We start from the raw sequence: 27,668 nt of genomic DNA, 5'->3' as shown, positions 1-27,668 counted from the left end.
TCTGTCCCCACATGCTTCAAGATGGCCACCATTGTTCCTGTACCAAGAAGTCAAAGATAACTGAACTAACTGACTACTGCCCCATAGCACTCACTTCTGTCATCATGATGTGCTTTGAGTGACTAGTCAAGGATCATATCACCTCCACCTTACCGGCCATCCTAGACCCACTTCAGTTTGCATACCGCCCCAACAGGTCCACAGACGACGCAATCGCCATCACACTGCACATTGCCCTATCCCTGGACAAAAGGAATACCTATGTAAGAATGCTATTCATTGACTAGAGCTCAGCATTCAACACCATAGTACACTCCAAGCTCATCATCAAGCTGGATGCCCTGGGTCTCAACCCCGCCCTGTGCAATTGGGTCCTGGACTTTCTGACGGGCCGCCCCCAGGTGGTGAATGTAAGAAACAACATCTCCACTTCGTTGACCCTCAACATTGGGGCCCCACAAGGGTGCGTGCTCAGCCACCTCCTGTACTCCCTGTTCACCCTCGACTGCGTGGCCATGCACGCCTCCAACTCAATCATCAAGTTTGCAGACAACACAACAGAGTGGGAGTGATTAACAACAACTACAACTAGTCAGCCTACAGGGACGAGGTGAGGGCACTCGGAGTGTGGTGTCAGGAAAACAACCTCTCACTCAACTTCAACAAAACAAAGGAGATGATCGTGGACTTTAGGAAACAGCAGAGGGAGCACCCCGCTATCCACATCGAAGGGACAGCAGTGGAGAAGGTGGAAAGTTTTAAGTTCCTTGGTGTGCACATCATGGACAAACTGAAATGGTCCACCTACACAGACAGTGTGGCGAAGAAGGCGCAACAGCTCCTCTTCAACCTCAGGAGGCTGGGGAAATTTGGCTTTTCACCCAAAACCCTGACAAACTTTTACAGATGCACAATCGAGAGCATGCTGCCTGGTACTGAAACTGCACCTCCCTCAACCGTATGGAGCTCCAAAGGGTGGTGCAGTCTGCACAACGCATCAAAGCTGGGACCGAGAGACAGAAATACAGCTTCTATTTAAAGGCCATCAGACTGCTAAGCAGCAATCACTAACTCAGAGGCGCTGCTGCCTACATTGAGACCAAATCACTGGCCAATTTAATAAATGGATCACTGGTCACTTTAAACACTGCCACTTTAATAATGTTTACATCTCTTACATCTCTTACATTACTCATATACTGTATTTATACAATCTATTGCAACTTGCCTATGCCGCTCTGCCATCGCTCATCCATATATGTACATATTCTCATTCACCCCTTTAAATTTGTGTGTATTAGGTAGTTGTTGGGGAATTGTTAGATGACTTGCTAGATATTCCTGCACTGTTGGAACTAGAAGCACAAGCATTTCGCTACACTCGCATTAACATCTGCTAACCATGTGTAGGTGATCAATGCAATTTGATTTGATTTGATTTGATAGAGCTCCAAGACAGGATTGTGTCGTGGCACAGAAATGGGGAAGGGTACCAAAAAATGTATGCAGCATTGAAGGGCCTCAAGAACACAGTTGCCTCCATCATTCTTAAATGGAAGAAGTTTGGAACCACCAAGACTTTTTCTAGAGCTGGCCGCCCGGTCAAACTGAGCAATCAGGGGAGAAGGGCCTTGGTCACGAACACTGCTCCAGAGTTCCTCTGTGGAGATGGGAGAACCTTCCAGAAGGACAACTATCTCTGCAGCCCTTAACCAATTAGGTCTTTATGGTAATGGCCAGACGGAAGCCACTCCTCTGTAAAAGGCACATGACAGCCCCCTTGGAGTTTGCCAAAAGGCACCTAAAGACTCTCAAACCATGAGAAACAAGATTCTCTGGTCTGATATAACCATGATTGAACTCTTTGGCCTGAATGCCAAGCATCACATCTGGAGGAAACATGGCACCATCCCTACGGTGAAGCATGGTCGTGGCAGCACCATGCTGTGGGGATATTTTTCAGCGGCAGGGACTGGGAGACTAGTCAGGATCGAGGGAAAGACTGGGGCAAAGGTTCCACTTCCAACAGGACAATGACTCTAAGCACACAGTCAAGACAATGCAGGAGTGGCTTCGGGAAAAGTCTCTGAATGGCCTTGCCAAAGCCCGGACTTGAACCCGATCTAACATCTCTGAAGAGACCTGAAAAAAAGCTGTGCAGCGACGCTCCCCATCCAACCTGACAGAGCTTGAGAGGATCTGCAGAGAAGAATGGGAGAAACTTCCCAAGTACAGGTGTGCCAAGTTTGTAGCATCCTACCCAAGAAGATTAGAGGCACCAGTCAGAATATCAGCTAAGGGGTTCACCACATTCAACACAGTATGATGCTGTGGGGATTATCAGTGTATATGTGTGTGTATATGTGTGTGTTTAAAGTGAGTGTAAGTTGTTTATAATGAGCACTTCCAACTAATCCATGACTAGCATTGTAAAACTACGTACTTAACGTGATTTCAAAGAAGCTTCTCCTCAACTCACAAGAATGTAAAGGGAAATCCATTGACTGTTCGGGCTGATCCTTGACCACATTAGCTGGAAATCACAGAATAAGTCCACTTAGATGTATAAGACTTCCAAAAATATCTCTCTGCAAATCATGATTCTTGATTAGAGATAAAAAATATTAGTTTACAGATATTATCACAAGACTGCATGCTGCTGCCCACGGCTATAGCCAATACTTTCTGGCCAGTAGGGAGGGAGAGGCTTGGCGCGCGCACACACACACACACACACACACACATCAACACATATACACACACACACACACACACACACACACACACTATACTCACTGCCAGGCTGAGCCCCTTGTTACATTAACATAAGGGCTTCTGTGACAGAGTCGGCATTAGGGATGAAATAAGAGGATTAGTTGATGGACATTTCTGTCATTCCTGGTCAATTATGAAAATGAAAATGGTCAAAAAGGTAGAGTTGCCATGCTATGTCACCGACACCCGCCCCCTCTCCTCTCTCCCTCTCCCTCACTCACACGGATGAAGACAGATATATACACAGGCACGGATGTGCACACACAGTTAACAATCACTGAAGATATTGGGCACATTTGCACAGAATACATATTTATTTATCCATACATTCAAATATTACTGCAGTAAAAAATATATATATAGAGAACTTCTGTGATGGCTGACTGCCATATTCCACTTGGCAACACTTAACAATGTACTTATACAACATCATCATCACCGAATAGCCTTGTGGTTAGAGCGTTGGGCCAGTAACTGAAAGGTTGCTGGATCTAATTGCCTAGCTGATCGAATCGCGCTCTGCCTCTGAGCAAAGCAGTTAACCCACTGTTCCCTGGGTGCCAAAGACAGGGATGTCGATTAAGGCAATCCCCCGCACCTCTCTGGTTCAGAGGAATTGGGTTAAATGCAGAAGACACATTTCAGTTGAATGCATTCAGTGGTACAACTGAGTAGGTATTTCCCTTTCCCTAGAATGGATGTGACTGAGGTTATGAGGTTACTATCAACAACATAATCAGTCACATATGTCATGTCTTAACATGTGTGTAGTAAACAGATCATGAGTCAAACTAATCCTAAAGGGATAATATGTGAACATATGAAGTATAAGACATATGTGAATGAAGTATAAAAGGTACAGGAACTGGAAAAGGGATATCAGCCTATTTTGATGTGCCATCGTGGTTCTCTAAAAGCTCTGTGTCTCCTCCCTGTGGCTTGTACTGGTCATTTGTGCATGTGCTGCACAGTACCAGATAATGTGACATAGTAATTGAACCCTGTTGTCCAGACCCTATCCACCCACATACCGACATTGACTTTTGGTCCATTACTGAGAGGATACTGTCCATTACGGCATACTGTTAAAAATGAGAGATGGAATCTCATTTATTGACTCAGTGTTATTTTTAATTGTTGCAACTGAGAAACAATTCCTATTAACATATTTATGTTAGAGGAAAGTCTACATGGAGTACCAAGGTCATTATAGCTACCTAAATCTCTATCTTGTGTGTAAAGCCCTTTAAACTGCTGTATGTAAATGTATTCATATATAAATAAAGGCTTATGGGTTTCTTTGACCAGAAAAAAAAGCGAACTATTTTATCCAAAGTGACTTACAGTGTGTGCATACAGTATGTTTGCACACACAGTATGTTTGTAATCCTTGCTGGAGTTGAACCTTTTACCTTGCGCTATGCTTTTGGTAACTGAGACATACAGGGTCAGGTACTGTATCACTTAGCAGACAACTGGAAGTGGTCACACATTATTTATCTGCCTCAGCTGGCTGGGTCTGATAAAATGTTTTTGGTGCCATCACTTACTGAGTGAGTCATCGCTAAACGGGTTGACCTGCTGTTATATTTTCAAAGTGCTGCAGGTGAAATTGTGTTTTTGTTCCTCTTGAACTTTTGTTGTTGTTGATTGAACCTATCCTCTATCTCTAAACCCACAGAGATTTCTTCCTCAAGCAGAAAATAGCTAAAGAAAGTGCACCATTGACATTTCATGATTGAGGCAGAAATCCCTGAAGAGAAATCACAGAGGAGATGGACAGGTTTGTGTCAAATCCTGAGAGGTAAGAATGACAACACCAGTACTAGTAATACTAATAATGATTGCACGGAAGATCCACACAGCTGTTTTCAAATGATTTATTGTGCTGCAAAGAAACAAAAAAGAATAATACAAGAACTTGCAAAAAATAATCTGCTGTGCTACGGGAAATTCAGTCAAATATTCATCTATCCTCTTAATAAATCTTGTTTTTGCAATATCATCATTATCAATATCAACACATTTTTTATTTTTACATAAGCATGAAACACCAGTAATATTCAGACTCTAAAGGGGATTGGCAGTTGTGTAAATAAAATGGTTAACAGGAAAGAATGGGGACAGAGAGATATTTCCCTCTCAATAGGCTATCTTTATTGGAACAGAGGAAAATGCTCATCAGGGTGTCAGGCTTTTGTGCTCCTTGGACAAGGCAGATGTAGCCTGATCAGATGAATTTGTGTTGTCTAGCTATCCAACTCCTATGTTCTTTGTCACACTGTGTTACAGTAAACTGCATGACAATGACCATCGGAGTTGGCAAGACAGCACAAACAGATCTGGGATTCGGCTAAATCAGGTCCATGTGATAAAAAAACCCTGAAAAGATGTGAAAGCTTGTGATCCTCCAACTTCTCCACCTACCTAAAGTACAACCTTATTTACATGCTCTTCGAGAGACTGACACAACACTAAAATAGTTTCACAATTTCAGCTGCATCATCGCTTAAGGCCTATTATGTTCATGTTCAATTATCTTGCTCATTAATAAATTATTTAGGTAATTTAACACAATAAATTAAATCTAATTTGTTTCCCTCTCTCTTTCTTTTCCAACAATGTTTATTTATTTTTATTTTGGCAAGTGATACTCAAGTATTTACAACAATACTTGGAGGATGCACTGAAAGATACAACGATTTCACCCTGTAAGACCCATTGTGAATAAGATGCATTCCTGTATGAAGTTACTCAACCATACTGTAGGGGATGTAGCACCACATCATGCAACATAGAGCCAAGTCACATATGAACCCAGCCAGTCAATGTGATGCGAGTGTAATAGAACTTATGGTCCTTAATCAAATAAATTATTATGATCCATCACTTCACCGATTGGAAATTATGTGGATTGTGTATTTAAGTGAGGTTTGCCTGTGGTTTGTGTCCAGATGATAGACAGACCTGTATGTAATGGCTGGAGAATCAAACCAATCAACTTTCATTGAAAAAGCATTTACATACAGTACATGTCGGTTATATAGTAGATTTGAGTATGTTTTTCCTATGTCTGGAGAATACATATAGGTTAGGAGAAAACAGAGCAAGCTTCAGCTGCAATTAATGTTTTGCAAGGTAAATATTTACCCCTCTTGTTCTTGCCAGAAATCCTCACCTATAAACAGAAATGCAGTGCCTGCATACAATGCCAGAAATCCTCACCTATAAACAGAAATGCAGTGCCTGCATACAATGCCAGAAATCCTCACCTATAAACAGAAATGCAGTGCCTGCATACAATGCCAGAAATCCTCACCTATAAACAGAAATGCAGTGCCTGCATACAATGACCGTGAGAGTTCTAAGTTAATTTAGGTTTTGTAGATCAAATATTCAGAAACAACTGGAACCTAACTGTAACACTGGGTCTGACAGGGCTCAGAAAAAAACTAAGGGCATCTCTTTCAATGAAAGGTATGTTTAAAAAAAATGACCAAAAAAGGTTATTTTCAATATAAAAGTGCCAATATGTATGATTCTACTTACATTTTTGTCAGACAGACTAAGATACACTGAAGACAAACTCTAAAAGTCAACTACTACCCCTACCTTCCTCCATCCCACCCTCTCTCCCAGAGCTTATGTCCACCCACTTTCCAATAGTTTGACTTCAGAAACGACAAATGAAAGAGAAGAATAACAGATTGAGAGAGCCTGGTACTGCTCAGCTCAGAACTCTCTTGTCTATATATGGTTGGCATTTTGGACATTGCTTCATTCAGGGAAACTGATTGACTCAAATAGATAGGGAACTCACAGACCAATCAAACAAAGCCCTCATAGACAATTCTTTTTTTTCTTAAAAAAAATGAAAATGACATCAAATAAATGAGGGAAAAACTGATTGAATAAGATGTTTGTGTTTTTTCTGTCCTGTCCTGTCTCTATCACTCCTCTTTTCAAAAAATCAATGCAAATGTTTGTTCTCATCATGTTTTCTATTATTAGATCAAATCTATTTCTCAATCATAAATACATTCAATAGGAAATTAATTGAGAAATGTACACGTGAAGAAAAAATCATGTGTGCATGCATGTGTGGGTTGACACATGTACATATATGAATAAACAACATACACATAGACACATACATACTGTATATAGTCACACAATATTTCATGTATTTTTCATCTTCAGCAGTAATATGTACATACGTGTTCCAACTGTATAATGTCTTGCAATGAATAAATGAAGACAAAGGTGCTTGGGTAATATCGAGAAGAGGAGACTGTTAGTCTTACAGCCAGTAAGACAAAAGGAGAAAAACATCAGAGCTACTTTAATATAGCTCGTCCTCAGAGAACCCCGAGAAAAAACACATTTGAACATATTCTTTGATTCTATGTTTTCTTGTATCCTCAGTGTTTCCTAAAGGAGCTAAATAGTCTCCCTATGTGTGTGCAACTCCATGTAAAACAGGACGTACAGAAACAAAGCAGAAAAGCTTGTAAAGCATATGCTCAAATCCTTAATCCTCAAGAACTACACAACCCACTGGGCACACACTGGTTGAATCAACGTTGCTGCCACGTCATTTCAATGACATTACATTGAACCAACGTGGAATAGACATATGTGCCCAGTGGGTAGCTTCATCCTGCCTTTATCAACCCAAACACATTTATTCTTTATCCAAATAAAAGACACCATTGTTTGGAGTGTGTGAAAGTCAGCGTCAGCATGCCCTTTGTTGTTAAATACATTTAGCCAAAAGATTATGGAGAATTGAAAGTGACTTGAAAAATAACACTTATACATGTTGAGCAGAATATCAAAGGAAAATAAATGGAGTGAATGAAGCTTCTTCTTCCTTTCCACCTTCTATGCAACAGGTGACGTTCCACAGGGGGAAAACAAGACAGCAAACCAATGTCAACGTTTTCAAAGAAGGGGAGGAAAGAGGAAGGCAAGAAAAGAGCAATAGTCCAGCTTGAACAGACCTGAGAGAGGTGCTCAGCTGAGGTCTGTCTGTGACGGGGTCTACAGTATCTGAACTCTTTCTTTCTCTCATTCTCTCTCTTTCGGCTCAGTGCCACATAGAGTCTGGCAGTCGTCAGTCCGTCCTGCCACGGCTCAGATCAGACTGGCCACAGTGTTCGTCTAGCATCTCTCTTACAGGGTGTGTTTTGATGCGACATACAGTCAGCCGAGCTTTGGTTCTAAAAGTTCAGTGTTCAACAGAAAACACTAGCTTGAATTATTCTGTTTATCTCTTCAAAGGCCTTTTTCAAGGAAGCAGGAATGCAGGAAAATACCATACTTTGAAAAATACCCACTTTTTCCTAATCGCAAAGATGTATATCTAACTTTAAACACACACACATTCACAAAGACCCACATACAGAAGCACGCCTCCATCACACACACCAAACACACGTGTAACACTCACTGGCAAAAAGAAGTTGAACAATAATCTAGGAAAAGTCTAGATTCTGGTTCTTCCATTGTGTTAGCTGTAGTTTAAAATCATCATTATATTTTGTTTGATTCGTTATTCATCTTGAGCAGATTATTATAGTCATTTATCTGTCTTTGCTAATGAACTTTGCTAGTTTGCTAGTTATTTTGTCATTGATAGGTTTGGTATCATTTTTCCATCCGTCTGTGTTAAGTAATAGTTGTTGTGACGGTACTGTAGGTAATGCGCTCTCTCTCTCTCTCGTTTTGGCTTCTTGCTGACTGCTGAGTACTGGACACGAGGCGAGGCCAGGCCAGTCTCTCTGTCTCACTGAGTCTGGTAGAAATTGTCAGCCTGCAGGTTGTTGAGGTTGTTTTGTTTCTGCATGCTGTAGTAACCGCTGTACCTGGAGTCAGGGTCAGCGATCCGGAGCATGCGCTGCGAACTGTCCACCTGCACCTTGGTGCCTTTCTGGCAGTCCACATATACCAGCTGGTTGTTGAGGCAGGTGGGCTGCAGAGGACACACACACACATACAGTTAGTTACTTCCACAGATCACACTCTAGTTAGGCTCAGAGCTTTAGATTTTATTGATATATTCATACTATATTATATTTCTCAATAAGGCTCGTTTCAGGCTGTATACATACAGTAAAGGCAGAATTTGCTGCTCATCATTACTACAAAGCTAGGCAATGTAATCATTCTATGTAATAGCACAACTTTTATTTTTCATTAAATTATTTCAAGATTCAAATGTATAGACATTGATCAAGTATGCATCTCCATAAGATGCTGATGTGATATTCTCTGGCATTTTAGACCATCAACTATATTACAACAACAACAAAGCTGTACAGAAACCAACAAGGCATACTGTAAATGTGGGTAATGGCACCCCCTACCTTAGTTGGGGTGCGATAGCAGAGCACGGGGATCCACTGCTTCTTCTGGTTAATGAAGAGAAGAGCTGTGATGGTGAACAGCATCATAATGATGGGCAGTGCCACCCATGCCACAGAGTGCAGTGTGGTGTCTTCTCTGGGAACTGGGGTCTTCCCATCCAGATAGGGCATTTGGAGACTACCAAAGTTCCCTGTGACAGTGGCAGCACACAAACATTATGACACACCTAAAAGTCTGTATCACGAGATGTTTATATATTATTCATTAACTGGCAATTGGTTTCATGTAAGATTTGCCTTCATATGTAGCAGTTAAAAGGAAACAGCAGACTCTGCTCCAAGTGGGGAGATGAAGAGTTACATATGTGCCTTCGGAAAGTATTCAGACTTTTTCCACATTGTGCTACGCTGTAAGTTACAGCCTTATTATAAAAAGTCCTCTGCAATCTACACACAATACCCCATAATGATAAAGCGAAAACGATGGTCGAATTGTTTGCAAATGTATTAAAAGTTAAAAACAGAAATACCTTATTTACAAAAGTATTCATGTACTTTGCTATGAGACTCGAAATTGAGCTCAGCTGCATCCTGTTTCCAAATCAAAGCAAACTTTATTTGTCACATGCTCCGAATACAACAAGTGCAGACTTTACTCTGAAATGCTTACTTACAAGCCCTTAACCAACAGTGCAGTTCAAGAAGAGTTAAGAAAATATTTACCAAGTAGACTAAAATAAAAGTAACAATAAAAAAGTAACACAATAAGAAAAACAATGCTGAGGTTATATACAGGGGGCACCGGTACCGAGTCAGTGTGTACAGGTTAGTTGAGGTCATTTGTACATGTAGGTGGGGGATGAAGTGACTATGCATTGATAATAAACAGCGAGTAGCAGTAGTGTACAAAAGGGAGGGGGTCAATGTAAATTGTCCGGTGGCGATTTAATTAATTATTCAGAGGTCTTATGGCTTGGGGGTAGAAGCTATTGAGGAGCCTCTTGGTCCTAGCGCTCCGGTACCGCTTGCCGTGAGGTAGCAGAGAAAACAGTCTATAACTTGGGTGACTGGAGTCTCTGACAATTGTATGGGCTTTCCTCTGACACTGCCTATTATATAGGTCATGGATGGCAGGAAGCTTGGCTCGAGTGATGTACTGGGCCGTTCGCACTATCCTCTGTAGCGCCTTATGGTCAGATGCTGAGCAGTTGCCATACCAGGAGGTGATGCAACCAGTCAAGATGCTCTCGATGGTGCAGGTGTAGAACTTTTTGAGGATCTGGGGACCCATGCCAAATCTTTTCAGTCTCCTGAGGGGGAAAAGGTTTTGTCGTGCACTCTTCACGACTGTCTTGGTATGTTTGGACCTTGCTAGTTCGTTGGTGATGTGGACACCAAGGAACTTGAAACTCTCGACCCGCTCTACTACAGCCCCGTTGATGTTAATGGGGGCCTGTTCAGCCGCCTTTTCCTGTAGTCCATGATCAGCTCCTTAGTCTTTCTCACATTGAGTGAGAGATTATTGTCCTGGCACCACAGTGCCAGTTCTCTGGCCTCCTCCCTATAGGTCTCCTTTCATCATTGTTGGTGATCAGGACTAACACTGTTGTGTTGTCAGCAAACTTAATGATGGTGTTGGAGTCGTGTTTGGCCACGCAGTCGTGGGTGAACAGGGAGTACAGGAGGGGAATAACCACACACCCCTGAGGGGCTCCATTGTTAAGGATCAGTGTGGCAGACGTGGTGTTGCCTACTCCTACCACCTTGGGTGGCCTGTCAGGAAGTCCAGGATCCAGTTGCAGAGGGAGGTGTTAAGTCCCAGAGTCCTTAGCTTAGTGATGAGCTTCGTGGGCACTATGGTGTTGAATGCTGAGCTGTAGTCAATGAACAGCATTCTCACATAGGTGTTCCCTCATGTCTATGTGAGAAAGGGCAGTGTGGAGTGCGAATGAGATTGCATCATCTTTGGATCTGTTAGAGCGGTATGCGGATTGGAGGGGGTCTAGGGTGTCCGGGAGGATGTTGAAAAAGTTACACAAAATGCAAAAAAACGAATAAAACAGTACAATTGGTTGGGAGAATGTAGAACATCATCCACGTTCTTCGGCGCCATCTTTAATACATTGATCATCCTTGAGATGTTTCTACAACTTGGTTTGAGTCCACCTGTGGTAAATTAAATTGATTGGACATGATTTGGAAAGGCACCTGTCTATAGAAGTTCCCATAGTTGACAGTGCATGTCAGAGCAAAAACCAAGCCATGAGGTCGAAGGAATTGTCTGTAGCGCTCCGAGACAGGGTTGTGTTGAGGCACAGATCTGGGGGAGGGTACATTTCTGCATTTGTGCCTGTTTGTTTCCCTGAGTTTTCCCCACATTCCCAGCATAAGGCGCTCGTTGATTCAGGCGCAGCTGGGAATTCTATCGACGGAGCATTAGCCATTAGGTTAGGGATCCCCATTTTTCCTATAGTTAGACCCTTCCCGGTACACGCTCTAGATAGTCGACCTTTAGGGTCCGGGCTAATCAAGGAGGCCACCATCTCCTTGGCCATGGTTATGCAGGGGAATCATAAGGAGAAAATCAATCTCTTTCTCATTGACTCTCCTGCGTTTACTGTGGTACTAGGCCTTCCTTGGCTCTGCATAACCCCACTATTTCCTGGCAACAGATGGCTCTCACGGGGTGGTTGCGAGAGTGCTCAGGGAGGTGTGTAGGGGTTTTCGTTGGTGTTACCACGGTGGAAAGTCCAGACCAGGTCTCCACCGTGCACATCACCCCAGAATATGCCATTTTAGCTCTCGCCTTCTGTAAAAAGAATTACCACCTCATCGAAGGGGGGATTGTGCGATAAATCTCCTGGCAGACGCTGCACTTCCCAGGAGTCACGTGTATCCCCTGTCGCAAGCAGAGACGGTGGCTATGGATACATATGTCTCTGAATCCCTATGTCAGGGGTACATTCAGCACTCTACTTCACCCGCCTCCTCGAGTTTCATTTTTGTGAAGAAGAAAGATGGATGTTTACGCCTGTGCATTGACTATAGAGGTCTTAATCAAATCATGGTGAGGTACAGTTACCCACTACCTCCTATCGCCACGGCGATTGAATCAATGCATGGGGCGCACTTCTTCACGAAACTGGATCTCAGGAGTGTGTATAACCTGGTGCGTATCTGGGAGGGAGACGAGTGGAAGACAGCATTCAGTACCACCACAGGGCATTATGAGTACCTCGTCATGCCGTACGGGTTGATGAATGCTCCATCAGTTTTCCAATCCTTTGTAGACAAGATTTTCAGGGACCTGCACGGGCAGGGTGTAGTGGTGTATATCGATGACATTCAGATTTACTCCGCTACACACACCAAGCATGTGTCCTTGGTGCGCAAGGTACTTGGATGACTGTTGAAGCATAACCTGTACGTCAAGGCTGAGAAATGCCTGTCCTTTCAGCAGGCCGTCTCCTTCCTAGGGTATCGCATTTCCACATCAGGGGTAGAGATGGAGAGTGACCGCATTGCAGCCGTGCGTAATTGGCTGACTCCCACCACGGTAAAGGAGGTGCAGTGATTTTTAGGGTTTGCCAATTACTACCGGAGATTTATTTGGGGTGTTGGCCAGGTTGTTGCGCCCATTACCTCACTGCTGAAGGGGGGTCCTGTAAGGTTGCGGTGGTTGGCTGAGGCAGACAGGGCTTTTGGGCAACTAAGAGCTCTGTTTACTTTGGCTCCAGTGCTGGCCCATCCGGATCCCTCTTTGGCATTCATAGTGGAGGTGGATGTGTCTGAGGCTGGGATAGGAGCCATGCTCTCACAGCGCTCAGGCATGCCACCGAAACTCCGCCCCTGTGCTTTCTTCTCGAAGAAGCTCAGCCCAGCGGAGCGTAACTATGATGTGGGGGACCGGGAGTTGTTGGCTGTGGTTAAAGCTTTGAAAGAGTGGAGACATTGGCTTGAGGGGGCTAAACACCCTTTTCTCATCTGGACTGACCACCGCAACCTGGAGTAGCAGCAAGGAGACTGAATCCTCGTCAGGCAAGGTGGGCCATGTTCTTTACCCATTTTGTGTTTACCCTATCCTACAGACCAGGTTCCCAGAATAAGAAGGCAGACGCACTTTCCCGGCTGTATGACACAGAGGAGCGGCAAATGGCCTCCTGCCTGGTAACGCCGGTTGTGTGGGATCTGGATGCGGACATTGAGCAGGCGTTGCGTACAGAGCCCGCTCCCCTCCATTGTCCCGTTGAGCGTATGTATGTTCCGTCTGCTGTCCATGACCAGTTGATCTCCTGGGCCCACACGTCTCCCTCCTCTGGTCATCCGGGGATCGGTCGGACGGTGCGCTCTCTGACTGGGAAGTACTGGTGGCCCACTTTGGCTAAGGAAGTGAGGGTTTATGTCCACTCCTGCTCGGTGTGTGCCCAGTGTAAGGCTCCGAGACACCTGCCCAGAGGTAAGTTACATCCCTTACCCGTTCCACAACGACCTTGGTCACATCACAGGGAAATACCAAGATCCTGGTCGTTGTGGATCGTTTTCCTGTCGTCCTGTCGTCTCCTCCCTCTGCCTGGTCTTCCTACGGCCCTACAGACTGTGGAGGCCCTGTTTACACCCGTCTTCCGGCACTACGGGGTGCCTGAGGATATAGTGTCGGATCGTTGTCCCCAGTTCATGTCGAGAGTTTGGAAGGCATTTATGGAACGTCTGGGGGTCTCAATTAACCTTACCTCAGTTTTTCACCCCGAGAGTAACAGGCAGGTAGAGAGAGTCAACCAGGATGTGGGCAGGTCTCTGCGGTCCTATTGCCAGGACCGGCCGGGGGAGTGGGCAGCGTTTGTGCCCTGGGCCGAGATGACACAGAACTTGCTTCGTCACTCCTTCACTAACCTCTCCCCCTTTCAGGACGTATTGGGGTACCAGCCGGTTCTGGCACCGTGGCATCAGGGTCAGACCGAGACTCCTGCAGTGGATGACTGATTTAGGTGCGGAGGAAACATGGGAGGCCGCCCGTGTCCATCTCCAGAGAGCCGTGCGTCGCCAGACAGCCAGTGCGGACCGTCACCGCAGTGAGACCCCGGTGTTCGCACCGGGGGACCGGGTCTGGCTCTCAACCCGTAACCTGCCCCTCCGCTTGCCCTGCGGAAGCTGGGTCCGTGGATTGTGGGGCCATTTAAAGTCCTGAGGGTGACCGAGGTCCCTCCACCCCCTTTGGACATTAAGGGGTCCCCGGTGTACATTGTTCGTTCCATCCTGGATTCGAGGCGTCGGGTGGGGGGCCTTCAGTACCTCATGGAGTGGGAGGGGTACGGACCGGAGGAGAGGTGCTGGGTTCCGGTTGCAGATGTTTTGGATCCTGAACTGCTGCAGGAGTTTCACCGTCGCTGGCCGGATCGCCCTGCACCTCGTCCTCCGGGTCATCCTCGAGGACGGTGTCGGCGAGCCGCTGGAGCCGTGCGTCAAGGGGGGGGGGGGGGGGGGGGGGGTACAGTCACGAGTCGGCTCCTCTCCTTGTTCGGGCGGCGTTCGGCGATTGATGTCACCCGCTTTCTAGCCATCACCGCTCCATTTTTCATATGTCCATTTGTCTTGTCTTGTTTCCATAATCACCTGGTTTTCATTTCCCCAATCTACTTGTATTTAACCCTCTGTTTCCCATCACGTTTGTGTGTAATTGTTTCATGTTATGTGGTGTTAGTTTACGCGCTTTACTTTTATGTTCCGTTTTTTGAGTGAGTATTATTTATGTAGTGCTCTCGTTTTTGGAACTAAAAACTGCGCCTGTTCATTATACTCTGCTCTCCTGCGCCTGACTTTGCCTCCAATACACCATTGACACTTACATTGTTACCCTAGGAAATCTTAAGTTTTATTACATACAGCCGGGAGGAACTATTGGATATAAGAGCAACGTCAAATTACCAACATTGCGACCAGGAATACGACTTTCCCGAAGCGGATCCTCTGTTTGGTACAGTCACGAGTCGGCTCCTCTCCTTGTTCGGGCGGCGTTCGGCGATTGATGTCACCCGCTTTCTAGCCATCACCGCTCCATTTTTCATATGTCCATTTGTCTTGTCTTGTTTCCATAATCACCTGGTTTTCATTTCCCCAATCTACTTGTATTTAACCCTCTGTTTCCCATCACGTTTGTGTGTAATTGTTTCATGTTATGTGGTGTTAGTTTACGCGCTTTACTTTTATGTTCCGTTTTTTGAGTGAGTATTATTTATGTAGTGCTCTCGTTTTTGGAACTAAAAACTGCGCCTGTTCATTATACTCTGCTCTCCTGCGCCTGACTTTGCCTCCAATACACCATTGACACTTACATTGTTACCCTAGGAAATCTTAAGTTTTATTACATACAGCCGGGAGGAACTATTGGATATAAGAGCAACGTCAAATTACCAACATTGCGACCAGGAATACGACTTTCCCGAAGCGGATCCTCTGTTTGGTCCACCACCCAGGACAATGGATCGGATCCCAACCGGCGACCCAAAACAATGGCGCCACAGAAGGGGCAGACGGAGTGGACTTCTGGTCAGGCTCCGTAGATGGGCACATTGCGCACTGCTCCTGAGTATACTACTCGCCAATGTCCAGTCTCTTGACAACAAGGTAGATTAAATCCGAGCAAGGGTTGCCTTTATAGAGAGACATCAGAGATTGTAACTTTCTTTGTTTCAAAGAAACATGGCTCACTCGGGATCTGTTATCAGAGTCGATACAGCCACCTGGTTTCTTCACGCATCGCGCTGACAGAAACAAACATCTCTCTGGTAAGAAGAAGGGCAGGGGTGTATGCCTTATGATTAATGAGACGTGGTGTTGATCATAACAACATACCGGAACTCAAGTCCTTTTATTCACCTGACCTAGAATTCCTTACAATCAAATGCCGACCGCATTATCTACCAAGAGAATTCTCTTCGATTATAATCACAGTCGTGTATATCCCCCCCAAGCAGACACATCGACAGCTTTAAAAAACTTAATTGGACTCTATGTAAACTGGAAAACACATATCCTGAGACTGCATTTATTGTAGCTGGGAATTTTAACAAGGCTAATCTGAAAACAAGGCTCCCTAAATTCTACTAGAAATTATCAGAATTCACAACCCAGGCTGTCAAAACCCTGGATCATTGTTACTCTAACTTCCACGATTCTATTTTGTTGCTCCCAGCCAGAAACTAGACAGAAACTAAAACAGGAAACGCCCGTGCTCAGGTCTGTTCAACTCTGGTCTGGCCAATTGGATTCCATGCTTCAAGATTGCTTCGATCACGTGGATTGGAATATGTTCCGCATAGCGTCGGACAATAACATTGATGAATACGCTGATTCGGTGAGCGAGTTTATTAGCAAGTGCATCGTGATGTTGTACCCACAACAACTATAAAAACCTTCCCCAACCAGAAACCGTGGATTGATGGCAGCATTCGCGCAAAACTAAAAGCCCGTACCACTGCTTTTAATCAGGGCAAGGTGACCGGAAACATAACCGAATACAAACAGTGTAGCTATACCCTCCGCAAGGCAATCAAACAAGCTAAGCATCAGTATAGAGACAAAGTAGATTTGCAATTCAATGGCTCAGACACGAGAGGTATGTGGCAGGGTCTACAGTCATTCACGGACTACAAAAAGAAAACTAGTCCTGTCGCGTACCACAATGTCTTGCTCCCAGACAAACTAAACAACTTCTTTGCTCGCTTTGAGGACAATACAGTGCCACCGACAAGGTAACTCAGCGAAATGACTATCGCCCCGTAGCATTCACTTCCGTCATCATGAAGTGATTTGAGAGACTAGTCATGATGACGGAATTCACGACCCAGGCTGTCAAAACCCTGGATCATTGTTACTCTAACTTCCACGATTCCATTTTGTTGCTCCCAGCCAGAAACTAGACAGAAACTAAAACAGGAAACGCCCGTGCTCAGGTCTGTTCAACTCTGGTCTGGCCAATCGGATTCCATGCTTCAAGATTGCTTCGATCACGTGGATTGGAATATGTTCCGCATAGTGTCAGACAATAACATTGATGAATACGCTGATTCGGTGAGCGAGTTTATTAGCAAGTGCATCGTGATGTTGTACCCACAACAACTATAAAAACCTTCCCCAACCAGAAACCGTGGATTGATGGCAGCATTCGCGCAAAACTGAATGCCCGTACCACTGCTTTTAATCAGGGCAAGGTGACCGGAAACATAGCCGAATACAAACAGTGTAGCTATACCCTCCGCAAGGCAATCAAACAAGCTAAGCATCAGTATAGAGACAAAGTAGATTTGCAATTCAATGGCTCAGACACGAGAGGTATGTGGCAGGGTCTACAGTCATTCACGGACTGCAAAAAGAAAACCAGTCCTGTCGCATACCACGATGTCTTGCTCCCAGACAAACTAAACAACTTCTTTGCTCGTTTTGAGGACAATACAGTGCCACCGACACGGTAACTCAGCGAAATGACTATCGCCCCGTAGCATTCACTACCGTCATCATGATGTGATTTGAGAGACTAGTCAAGGACCAAATCACCTCCACGCTACCTGACACCCTAGACCCACTCCAATTTGCTTACCGCCCCAATAGGTCCACAGACGACACAATCGCAATCCCACTGCACACTGCCCTAACCCATCTGGACAAGAGGAATAGCTATGTAAGATTGCTGTTCATCGACTACAGCTCAGCATTTAACACCATAGTACCCTCCAAACTCAGGACCCCGGGTCTCGACCCTGCCCTGTGCAACTGGGTCCTGGACTTCATGACCCCCCCCCCACGCATTAAGACTGAAAGAAATTACACATATTAACTTAACAAGGCACACCTGCTAATTGAAATGCATTCCAGGTGACTACCTCATGAAGCTGGTTGAGAGAATGCCAAGAGTGTGCAAAGCTGTTATCAAGGCAAAGGGTGGCTACTTTGAAGAATCTCAAATATATTGTGATTTGTTTAACAATTGTTTTGGTTACTAAGTTATTTCATAGTTTTGATGTCTTCATCATTTTACAATGTAGGACATTGAAAAAAAAAGTAAAACCTTGGAATGAAAACTATTTTTGCTTTGTCATTATGGGTTATTGTGTGTAGATTGATGAGAAAAAAATAAAATTTAATCAATTTTAGACTAAAGTTGTAAAGTAACAAAATGTGAAAAAAGTCAAGGGGTCTGAATACTTTATGAAGGCACAGTATGGACTACAGCAGAAACATTTAGCAGCTACAGCAGCACTGAGGAGACAGACAGTGTGTTTGTGTGTGTGTGAGCGCATGCTGTGTGGACACGTGTCTCTTTTTCAGACAAGGAAGTGTTTGATTTGAACTCTGACCTTTGAATTGGGGCATGATGTCGTTCTCACTGCGGGTGGGCCAGGCAGGCTGGTGCTGCTTCCTACCTCTGTGCTGGTCTGTCTTCTCAATGGGCATGTTGGTGGGGGCTGGTGCGTACATCTCTGTAACATAACATGGAAACACATGGATAGAGAGAGAGAGAGAGGAATTAGGAGTTATATTGAAATATGTGGTGAGTAGGGATTAACATGGGTAACCGGGAACACTCTTTACATTTACCCAAAAATATTTATGACAATTACAATGTCGCCACTAATGCAATTCAACAAAGTACAAAACAGATTAGCAAAAACTTTAATTGCAAAGCCTTTAGCCTAGTGTATTTACTTCACACACGCATAATTGACATTGCCGGACTGCATACACGACCTGAATGCAGTTAATAAACCCCATAGGAAACCCCGACAGCCTATAAAAGAACCTGTGCCTCTTTGAGCTGTCATTGTGACTCTTCAGACAGTCACACATTTGATAGGCCTACGCACAATTCACTACAAAGGCATTTCTCTCACAGACATAAAGGTTGTTAACAATTCAGAGAGCAATGAGAGAAAATTCTATCCTGTTTTAGAGTTTAGGCTATTTTCCTATCTAGTCCCAATCCCACCGAAACCCCAAATCCTAAATCCTGTCTCGCATGAAAATTCCTTTCCTTCTGTAATCAATAGATTGCATTATCAAAGCACGTCTCTCACCTATGCATGTCAAAATACTGCTATATCATTTTACCCATAGGGCAGACTGGGGATGGTTGTAACACGGGATAGTTATAACACTCAATATCTCCGATCAGGAACAGGCTAGTCCTCAACTGTCACGTGTACTCCCGCTCTCCCTCTCTGGCACTCGTTGTCACCAGGTCTCATTATTACGCACACCTGTCACCAGCGTTACGCGCACCTGCTCGTCATGAGACATCACCTTCCTGAATACCTCCCCTATATCTGTCACTCCCTTTGGTTCCTTTCTCAGGCGTTATTGTTTCTGTTCCAGTGCTTCATGTCTGTACACTACTCATGTTTTTTGTTTTCTTCCATTTACATTTATTTATTAAATTCACTCCCTGTACTTGCTTCTGTTTATTAGCATACACATTACAGAATAACACCTCAGGTGATGCCGGGTCCATAGGCCGCTGCCGACGCAACCGGGGATGCCTCAGCTGGCTCGACCAGCTTCCATACCTCAGCTAATATGATAGGTTCACAAGCCGTGGTTGGCTCATCAAGCTTCCATTGCAAAAGCTGGCTCGTCAGGTTCTCAAGTCTCGGTTGGCTCGTCAGGTTCTCAAGCCTCGGTTGGCTCGTCAGGTTCTCAAGGCTCGGTTGGCTTGTCAGGCTCCTGCACCTCAGCCGGCTCTACGGGCTCCTGAGCCTCAGCCGGATCTATGGGTTCCCGCGCCTCAGCCGGACCTACGGGTTCCTGCGCCTCAGCCGTTTCTACGGGTTCCCGCACCTCAGTAGAGTTTGGCGTCCTGTGGCTGGAGCCACGCGTCAGGGAGGGGGTACTGTCACATCTACTCCCGCTGGCGCTTGTTGTCGCCAGTTCTCATTATGCACACCTGTCACCATCGTTATGTGCACCTGCGCCTCATGAGACTCACCTGGACTCCATCACCCTCCTGATTACCTCCCCTATATCTGTCACTCCCTTTGGTTCTGTCACACCCTGACCATAGAGAGCCCTTGGTTCTTTCGTTATTGGTTTATTGTTTTTGTTTAAAGTTTCACCGTAATAATGATGTGGAACTACAATCACGCTGTGCCTTGGTCCCGTCCTTATTACGAACGTGACAGAATATCCCACCAAGCAAGGACCAAGCATCGTGTGATGGAGGTAAAGGAGTTTTGGACCTGGGAAGAAATCATGGGATGTTGTGAGACCCTTCCTTAGAAGGAGACACCAAGGAAGGTGGAAGGACAGCGACGACGCCGGGGACTTCGGCCACAGAAATCCCAAGATTTTTTGGGGGTGGGGCACATGGAGCTGGCAGGCGAGCAGCGGAGAGTGCCAGAGCCTGTTTGGGAGTCGGTGGAGGAATTGGATGAAAGATACCAGAGAGAGATGGTAGTGATGAGAATGCTGCAGCGCAGGCGTGCTGCAGAGTGTGACACCAGTCCGGTGCCATCTGCACCAGTTTCACGCATCTGGCCTCCAGTGCGCCTCCCCAGTCCGGTACGTCCTGTGCCAGTTCCTCGCACTCGCCCTGAAGTGTGTGTCACCAGTCCGGTGCCACCTGTGCAGGTTCCACGCACCAGGCCTCCAGTGCGCCTCCCCAGTCCTGTTCGTCCTGTGCCTGCTCCCAGCACTCTCCCTGAAGTGCGTGCCACCAGTGCCGGCTCCACGCAACAGGCCTCCAGTGCGTCTCCCCAGTCCGGAACGTCCTGTGCCAGCTCCCCACACTCTCCCTGAAGTGCATGTCACCAGTCTGGTGCCACCTGTGCCGGCTCTACCCACCAGGCCTCCAGTACGTCTCCCCAGCCCGGAGTCTTCCTCTGCACCGGTGTCCAGTCCAAGCACGGTGTCCAGTCCCGCTCCAGGGCAGGAGCCTTCCTCTGTGCCGGTGCCCAGTCTAGGTGTCCAGGCCAGGTGTCCAGTCCAGCTCCAAGGCCGGAGTCTTCCTCTGCTCTGATGCCCAGTCCAGGCACGGTGTCCAGTCCCGCTCCAAGGCCGGAGCCTTCCTCTGCGCCGATGCCCAGTCCAGGCACGGTGTCCAGTTGCGCTCCAGGGCAGGAGCCTTCCTCTGGGTCGGTGCCCAGTCCAGGCATGGTGTCCAGTCCAGTTCCAAGGCTGGGGCCTTCCTCTGCGCCGGTGCCCAGTCCAGGCGCGGAGTCCAACCCAGCTCCTAGGCTGGAGCCTTGCTCTGCGCTGATGCCCAGTCCAAGCACGGCATCCAGTCCCGCTCCAAGGCTGGAGCCGTCCTCTGCACCGGTGCCCAGTCCAGGCACGGTGTCCATTCCATCTCCAAGGCCGGAGCCTTCCTCTGCGCCGGTTCCCAGTCCAAGCACGGCGTCCAGTCCCGCTCCAAGGCCGGAGCATTCCTCTGCGCCGGTGCCCAGTCCAGGCACGGCGGGCAGCCCAGCTCCATGGCCGGAGTCTTCTTCTGTGCCGATGCACAGTCCCGGCATGGCGTCCAACCCAGCACCAGGGCCGGAGCTCTCTGCGCCGTTGCCCAGTCCAGGCATGGCGTTCAGCCCGGCTCCATGGCCGGAGCCCTCCTCTGCACCGGTGCCCAGTCCAGGCACAGCGTTCAGCGCCATGGTCGGATCCGGGGTCTAGGGGGGGGTACGACCCGCACCGGAGCCGCCACCGACACTAGTCACCTCCCCTAACCCCCCCATTTGGTTTCAGCATTTGCGGCCGGAATCCACACCTTTGGGGGGGGGGGGGGGGTACTGTCACGCCCTGACCATAGAGAGCCCTTGGTTCTCTATGGTGTAGTAGGTCAGGGCGTGACTAGGGGGGTGGTCTAGCTCAACATTTCTATGTTGGTGTTTTGTATGGTTCCCAATTAGAGGCAGTTGGAAATCATCGCCTCTAATTGGGGATCATATTTAGGTAGCCATTTCTCCCATCTGTGTTTGTGGGATATTGTTTTGTGTTTGTGCATGTGCACCACTACTTTCACGTTTCGTTATTGGTTTATTGTTTTTGTTTAAAGTTTCACCATAATAAAGATGTGGAACTTCAATCACGCTGCGCCTTGGTCCCATTCTTATTACGAACGTGTCACGCCCTGACCTTAGAGCTTTTTGTGTCTCTATTTTGGTTTGGTCAGGGTGTGATTTGGGTGGGCATTCTATGTTAATTTGTCTATGTTTTGTATTTCTTTGTTTTGGCCCGGTATGGTTCTCAATCAGGGACAGCTGTCTATCGTTGTCTCTGATTGGGAACCATACTTAGGTAGCCTTTTCCCACCTGTGTTTAGTGTTCTGCACCTGACAGGACTTTGTAATTTTGTTCTAGTGTTCAGAAGTAAATAAAAATCATGAACACTTACTTACTTATTGATTCTGGTTATTTGTTTAATGTCTGTACATTTCTCGTGTTTCTTTTTTGTTCCATGTTCGTTTATTTATTAAATTCACTCCCTGTACTTGCTTCCCATTTTATTAGCGTACACGTTACATCAACCCTCACGTGAAGAAGCAATACTCTGCACATTTTGAGGTAAGAATTTTTTGTGATGGCATCACCTGCTTTGTAGTTAGATTCACCAAACATATACCTGGTTAATAACCAGTGTGTCTTTATATATTTCATGTAATTTAGCAATGATAAAGTTTTAATATGTAGCTAAAATTGAAACTAGCTAATTACAAACACGCGCATGCACGCACACACATTCAGTTGAGAAGTTAATAGAGGGTTATTCAGGCGCACACACACACACACACACACCCCTCACACACACAATTTGAATGTAGTAGTTCAATCTCTGAGAAATTGAGTGTTACAACCATCCCCGGTCTCCCCTACTTGCTGCAGTTATGAGAGCTTCGGCCAAGAATGTGATCAACAAACGGTATAAGAGTATATATGGATATGTTTAAAACAAAGTTGGTCCCCATTAACTTCTTAAGGTATATATTAAGGTATATATTCTTAAGGTATATATGTATTTTCACTTTTGGATAAATAGCGTGCCCAATTTCAACTTCCTGGTACTCATGCCAAGAATATAATATATGCATAGTATTAGTATATTTGGATAGAAAACACTCTGAAGATTCTAAAACGGTTTGAATCATGTCTGTGAGTATAACAGAACTTATGTAGCAGGCAAAACCCTGAGGACTAACCGTTCAGAATGCATTTATTTTTAGGTCTGTCTGTTCATTGATTTCTCATTGGGAAACTATATTTCTTAGGAACTTCTTTTCAGTTCCTACCGCTTCCACTGGATTTCACCAGTCTTTGGAATTTGGTTGAGGTTATTCCTTTGTGCAATGAAGAAGTATGGCCATCTAGGAACTGCGTAACACTGTTGAGAGTTGCACAAGACTTGAAAAGTAGCTTGGTTTGTTGTCTTCCTGTATTGAACACAGATAAACCAGTCTTCAATTTGATCGATTATTAACGTTTAAAAATAAACCTACAGTTGTATTACAAAAGTAGTTTGACATGTTTTGGAAAAGTTTACAGGCAACTTTTTAAATATTTTGTAGTGACGGTGTGCAATTTGGAAGCTGTTTTTTTCTGGATCAAACGCGACAAATAAATGGACATTTTGGATATATATGGACGGAATTAATCGAACAAAAGGACCAATTGTGATGTTTACGGGACATATTGGAGTGCCAACAAAATAAGTTCGTCAAAGGTAAGGCATGTTTTATATTTTATTTCTGTGTTTTGTGTAGCGCCTGCAGGGTTGAAATATGCTACCCTATCATCAGATAATAGCTTCTTATGCTATAATAGCTTCTTTTTAATTACTTAAAAATCATACAATGTGATTTTCTTGATTTTTGTTTTAGATTCCATCTCTCACAGTTGAAGTGTACATATGATAAAAAATAACAGACCTCTACATGCTTTGTAAGTCGGAAAACCTGCAAAATCAGCAGTGTATCAAATACTTGTTCTCCCCACTGTATATCTCCCTCACTAACTTTAAGCATCAACTTGTAAATGAGAACTTGTTCTCAACTGGCCTACCTGGTTAAATAAAGGTGAAATAAAACAAATTAAAGTGACCTTCTACTCTTCATTAGTTGTGCCTGAATCTGAGAAGAGGTCAAATGTTTCTTTTAATCTCCAGCCAATCACAATAAGGGATTACATTACTCTGTCTGATCTTTATCAGCCCTCTTCTCTAACTGTTCAACCAGTTATTGTTGGGCACCACAAAAACAATTTGAACATTTGCTCTAGTCTGCTTGGAGTGACAGGTGGGTGCAATCTAGCAAAGATAAAGTATGTTCAATTCTTTCAAATAGTATTTGAACCCAGGGATGAATTAAGGGCAGTGGAGTTCTCGTCAGCTAATTCCACTGCTACTGCATCTCATCGATCCAGGGCAGGACGGTGAGAGAGAACAGAGGGAGCTATTATCAATCCATTATCCTAGCCTAAGCAAAGCATGCTAATTTACTTGACATCACCAGTCAAACCCTAATCCCTCCATTCAGATGATTAATCTCAATGAAGGTGTTTGCTGTGGTTGTCCTCAATTAATCATAGTTTAACAGTCAACAGAATACATATTTGAGGGACATGGTGTGAATGAGTCAATATCAATACAACGTCACAATAAGGTGCAGAGTGTTCAATTTGCCGGCTGGGGGTCAAGGAGTCCCCCAGCTCTGCTAAAACCATTGACAACTGTGTGCCATTTTCAAGGGATTGTTAAATAATTGTTAACTATTTGTTTTTAATACCATCACCTTTTGAAGAGCATTGTCAGAAGTACACATCTCAGATTATTCTACATTTAGCTCTATCAGAGTTATACAGGAAGTAACTGCCTGCTTTTCATGATCAGTAAACATCAATGATCATGCAATTTCAGATGCGTAGGGTAGCCTCACAACATCTCTCAATATTGGCCACCATTAATTGGATATTTGAATAAAATAAAGGTGAACTAACATGACAAGTATGAGTGGTTTAGGTTATTTCCCATCCTTTGTGGCCTCAGCCTGTCAAGCACCAGAAGGGCACATTTGCCTTTAAGTAGACCTAATGTCCTTTTTTCACCAACCAGCGTAGGCCTACCTTACAAAGTTAGCATTTCAACATTGCTTTTAAGAATATTTAATCATGATTGCTGCTGACAGACATGGTAGGCTACATTGATCGATGGACCACGTCAATTTGGCTAGCTAGCTAACAACAGATCACCTCAATATGGCTAGTTAACAAGCTAACTTTCAGGGGATAAACTACATGGCTATATCCAAGTACTGGTTGATTTGCTTGCAATCCTATAGTGTTGATGGCACTAGTCCCAGCCTGGTGGGTCCTGTGGCAGCCCAAAGTCCCTGTCCTTTCACCAGGACAGGGACTTGCCAATGTCAAGTTCGTTCCAAAAGGCTAATCCTAACTAAATTACACATTGTTTGCTTGGCTAGCTACATGCCAAAATGGATAGGCTACCACATATCTGAAATGACATGATCAATTGATGTTTACTGCTCATAAAAAAACATGAAGTGACTTGCTGTATAACTCTGATAGAGTTAAATGTAGAATAATCGGAGATGTGTACTTCTGACTATGCTCTTCAAGAGGTGATGATATTAAAACCAAATAGTTAACATTTATTTAACAATCCTTTAAACGGCACGTAGTTGTCAATTGTTTGCAGATCTTGGCAGCCAAATCGAACGCTCTGCACCATATTGTGACATTTTACTGATGATGACCTATACATACCAACAATAGGATGACTCTTCTATAGTCCTTATAGAAGTCCTGCACTCTTCTATAGTCCTTGTTTAAAAATAGTGAAGTGAATACATAGCAGCAATATTGATGGGTGTGTGTTTGAGGGGGAAGGAAGTCATTAGAGGCAATGAGACTGAATGCCAACACACACACCTGAACACATAGGGCAGCAGCTGCCTTCCACTATGGTGGGTTGGTGGCATGGCAGGATGGGGCAGCTGACAGTAGAGCAGAGGGTCTGTCCCTGAAGGCAGTAGCAGTGTGTACAGCTGTCTATGTCCCAGCGCTCCTCGTCTGCATACGTCTTCCCATTGAAGTGGCACACGGCTCTCGGTGTGGCATCTGCCAGGAGACATAGGAGAAGATCAAATAGGATCCACCTCCAAGGCAGGAACAAATATGGAGGATACTCATTCAGTAAATACACACAAACATATAGGCAAGACCATCTCACCGATAGGGATGAATACAATACAATTTCACACATTTAACAACTATGTTTGTGGTTTCAAACATTGGTGAGAACACACCACCTTGTCAGGTTAGAGTTAAAGCTTAGGTAATGATAAGCCTCAACCCATGTATCATGTGAACACGTCTCTGGTTACCTCCCCACATTGTCTATAGTACAGGTAGGTCCAATGATCTGTGTGTGTGCAGCATACCGAGGCAGTAGGGGCAGCACTGTCCTTTGCGCAGCACGGGCCTGGCACAACCAACAGGCGGGCAGGACTCTGAGAAGCAGCTGATCTGACCGTCCAGACACACACAGCTGGAGCAGGTGTTGGGCTTCCAGGACTCTGCTGCCAGGAAGATGTCCCCCTCCTTGTTCCTGCAGTAGCTGGGTAAGCTGTCATTACTGGGAGAATGGGGGGTGATGGGCTCGTCTATAGAGGAGAGAGGGACAAACACACACACACAGGATCAACTGACTGCACTGAACACACAGTGAATACATTTCTTCACTCGGTCGTGTATGCTTTTAAATAGTGATGGGGGGGGAAAAAATTGAAAGTTACATATCGGATATTATTTTTAACGATATCGTATCATTTTGACAGTATCGCAATACATTTTTTTGCGGTAGTTGGTTGTACCAAAACTTTCCCTTCATAGGTTGTTCTTCATGTTCTTTTTAAATAGGGAACAAATTTGTTTTCAGCACTTTTATTTCCATGACTGTTCAAAACTCGTTTTCTCATGGCTCTCTATTGTCCCTTTGCAGCAGACATATGGTGAGCAATATGTTTGGTACATCGAATCACAATAAAAACACGGTATTGAATCGCAATACATATCGTATCGGCACGTAAGTATCATGATAATATCGTATTGTAAGATCACTGGCAATTCCCAGCCCTATTTTTAAAGATGCGTTCTTTAAGCCTGACTGTAGCTCTCAGAGCAGCTAATAAAACCCAAAATACAGGGCTTAAAATATTGATGACATTCAAGCGGTAGAATGTTCATTTTTGCGTCTTTGGTTTATTTGACTAAAACATCTCAAACAAACAGCTTAAGAGATGGAAACACACCAGATATCCATGTGAGAGTTGAGTTGGTGGCCTTCCAGGTATCTCTGTCCTCTTACACTGTGTTTTACAGTGATAGAGGCCCAAAGCACTGCTGCCTGTTTCACGTTTGGCTTGGTTTGCCATGTCTAAGTTTCCTCATGCACTATTCATCTCTAGAGCTCCATAACTTATGCATTATTCTTTTTTTACTCTCTCTACGGAGTTTGATTCTGGGCTCCGATCTGTG

At 44.9% G+C, this 27,668-nt stretch overlaps 1 protein-coding gene across 3 annotated transcripts in view; it reads right to left on the bottom strand.

The window, feature by feature from the left end:
* Positions 1-4,641: 4,641 nt before the first annotated feature.
* LOC109904196 (cysteine-rich motor neuron 1 protein) overlaps positions 4,642-27,668 on the bottom strand; it is a 178,742-nt gene continuing 155,715 nt past the window's right edge. Inside the window, exons 13-18 of one of the 3 annotated variants that reach the window (XR_004202706.1) lie at positions 26,573-26,794; positions 26,061-26,249; positions 18,494-18,616; positions 9,144-9,334; positions 6,001-8,749; positions 4,642-5,953 (exon numbers count right to left, since the gene is read on the bottom strand). Coding sequence is in view for 1 of the 3 variants with exons in the window: in XM_031788003.1 (XP_031643863.1) it covers positions 8,564-8,749; positions 9,144-9,334; positions 18,494-18,616; positions 26,061-26,249; positions 26,573-26,794 (911 nt within the window). In the remaining 2 variants the exon portion in view is untranslated. Of the gene's footprint in view, positions 8,750-9,143; positions 9,335-18,493; positions 18,617-26,060; positions 26,250-26,572; positions 26,795-27,668 lie in introns of all 3 variants that reach the window. The other 2 variants (XR_004202707.1, XM_031788003.1) reach the window with 2 other exon arrangements.

Source organism: Oncorhynchus kisutch, linkage group LG14 (assembly GCF_002021735.2).
Source record: "Oncorhynchus kisutch isolate 150728-3 linkage group LG14, Okis_V2, whole genome shotgun sequence".
NCBI lineage: Eukaryota > Metazoa > Chordata > Actinopteri > Salmoniformes > Salmonidae > Oncorhynchus > Oncorhynchus kisutch.
Note: the sequence above shows the minus strand (reverse complement) of the source record. Positions and strands in the feature narration are given on the sequence as shown.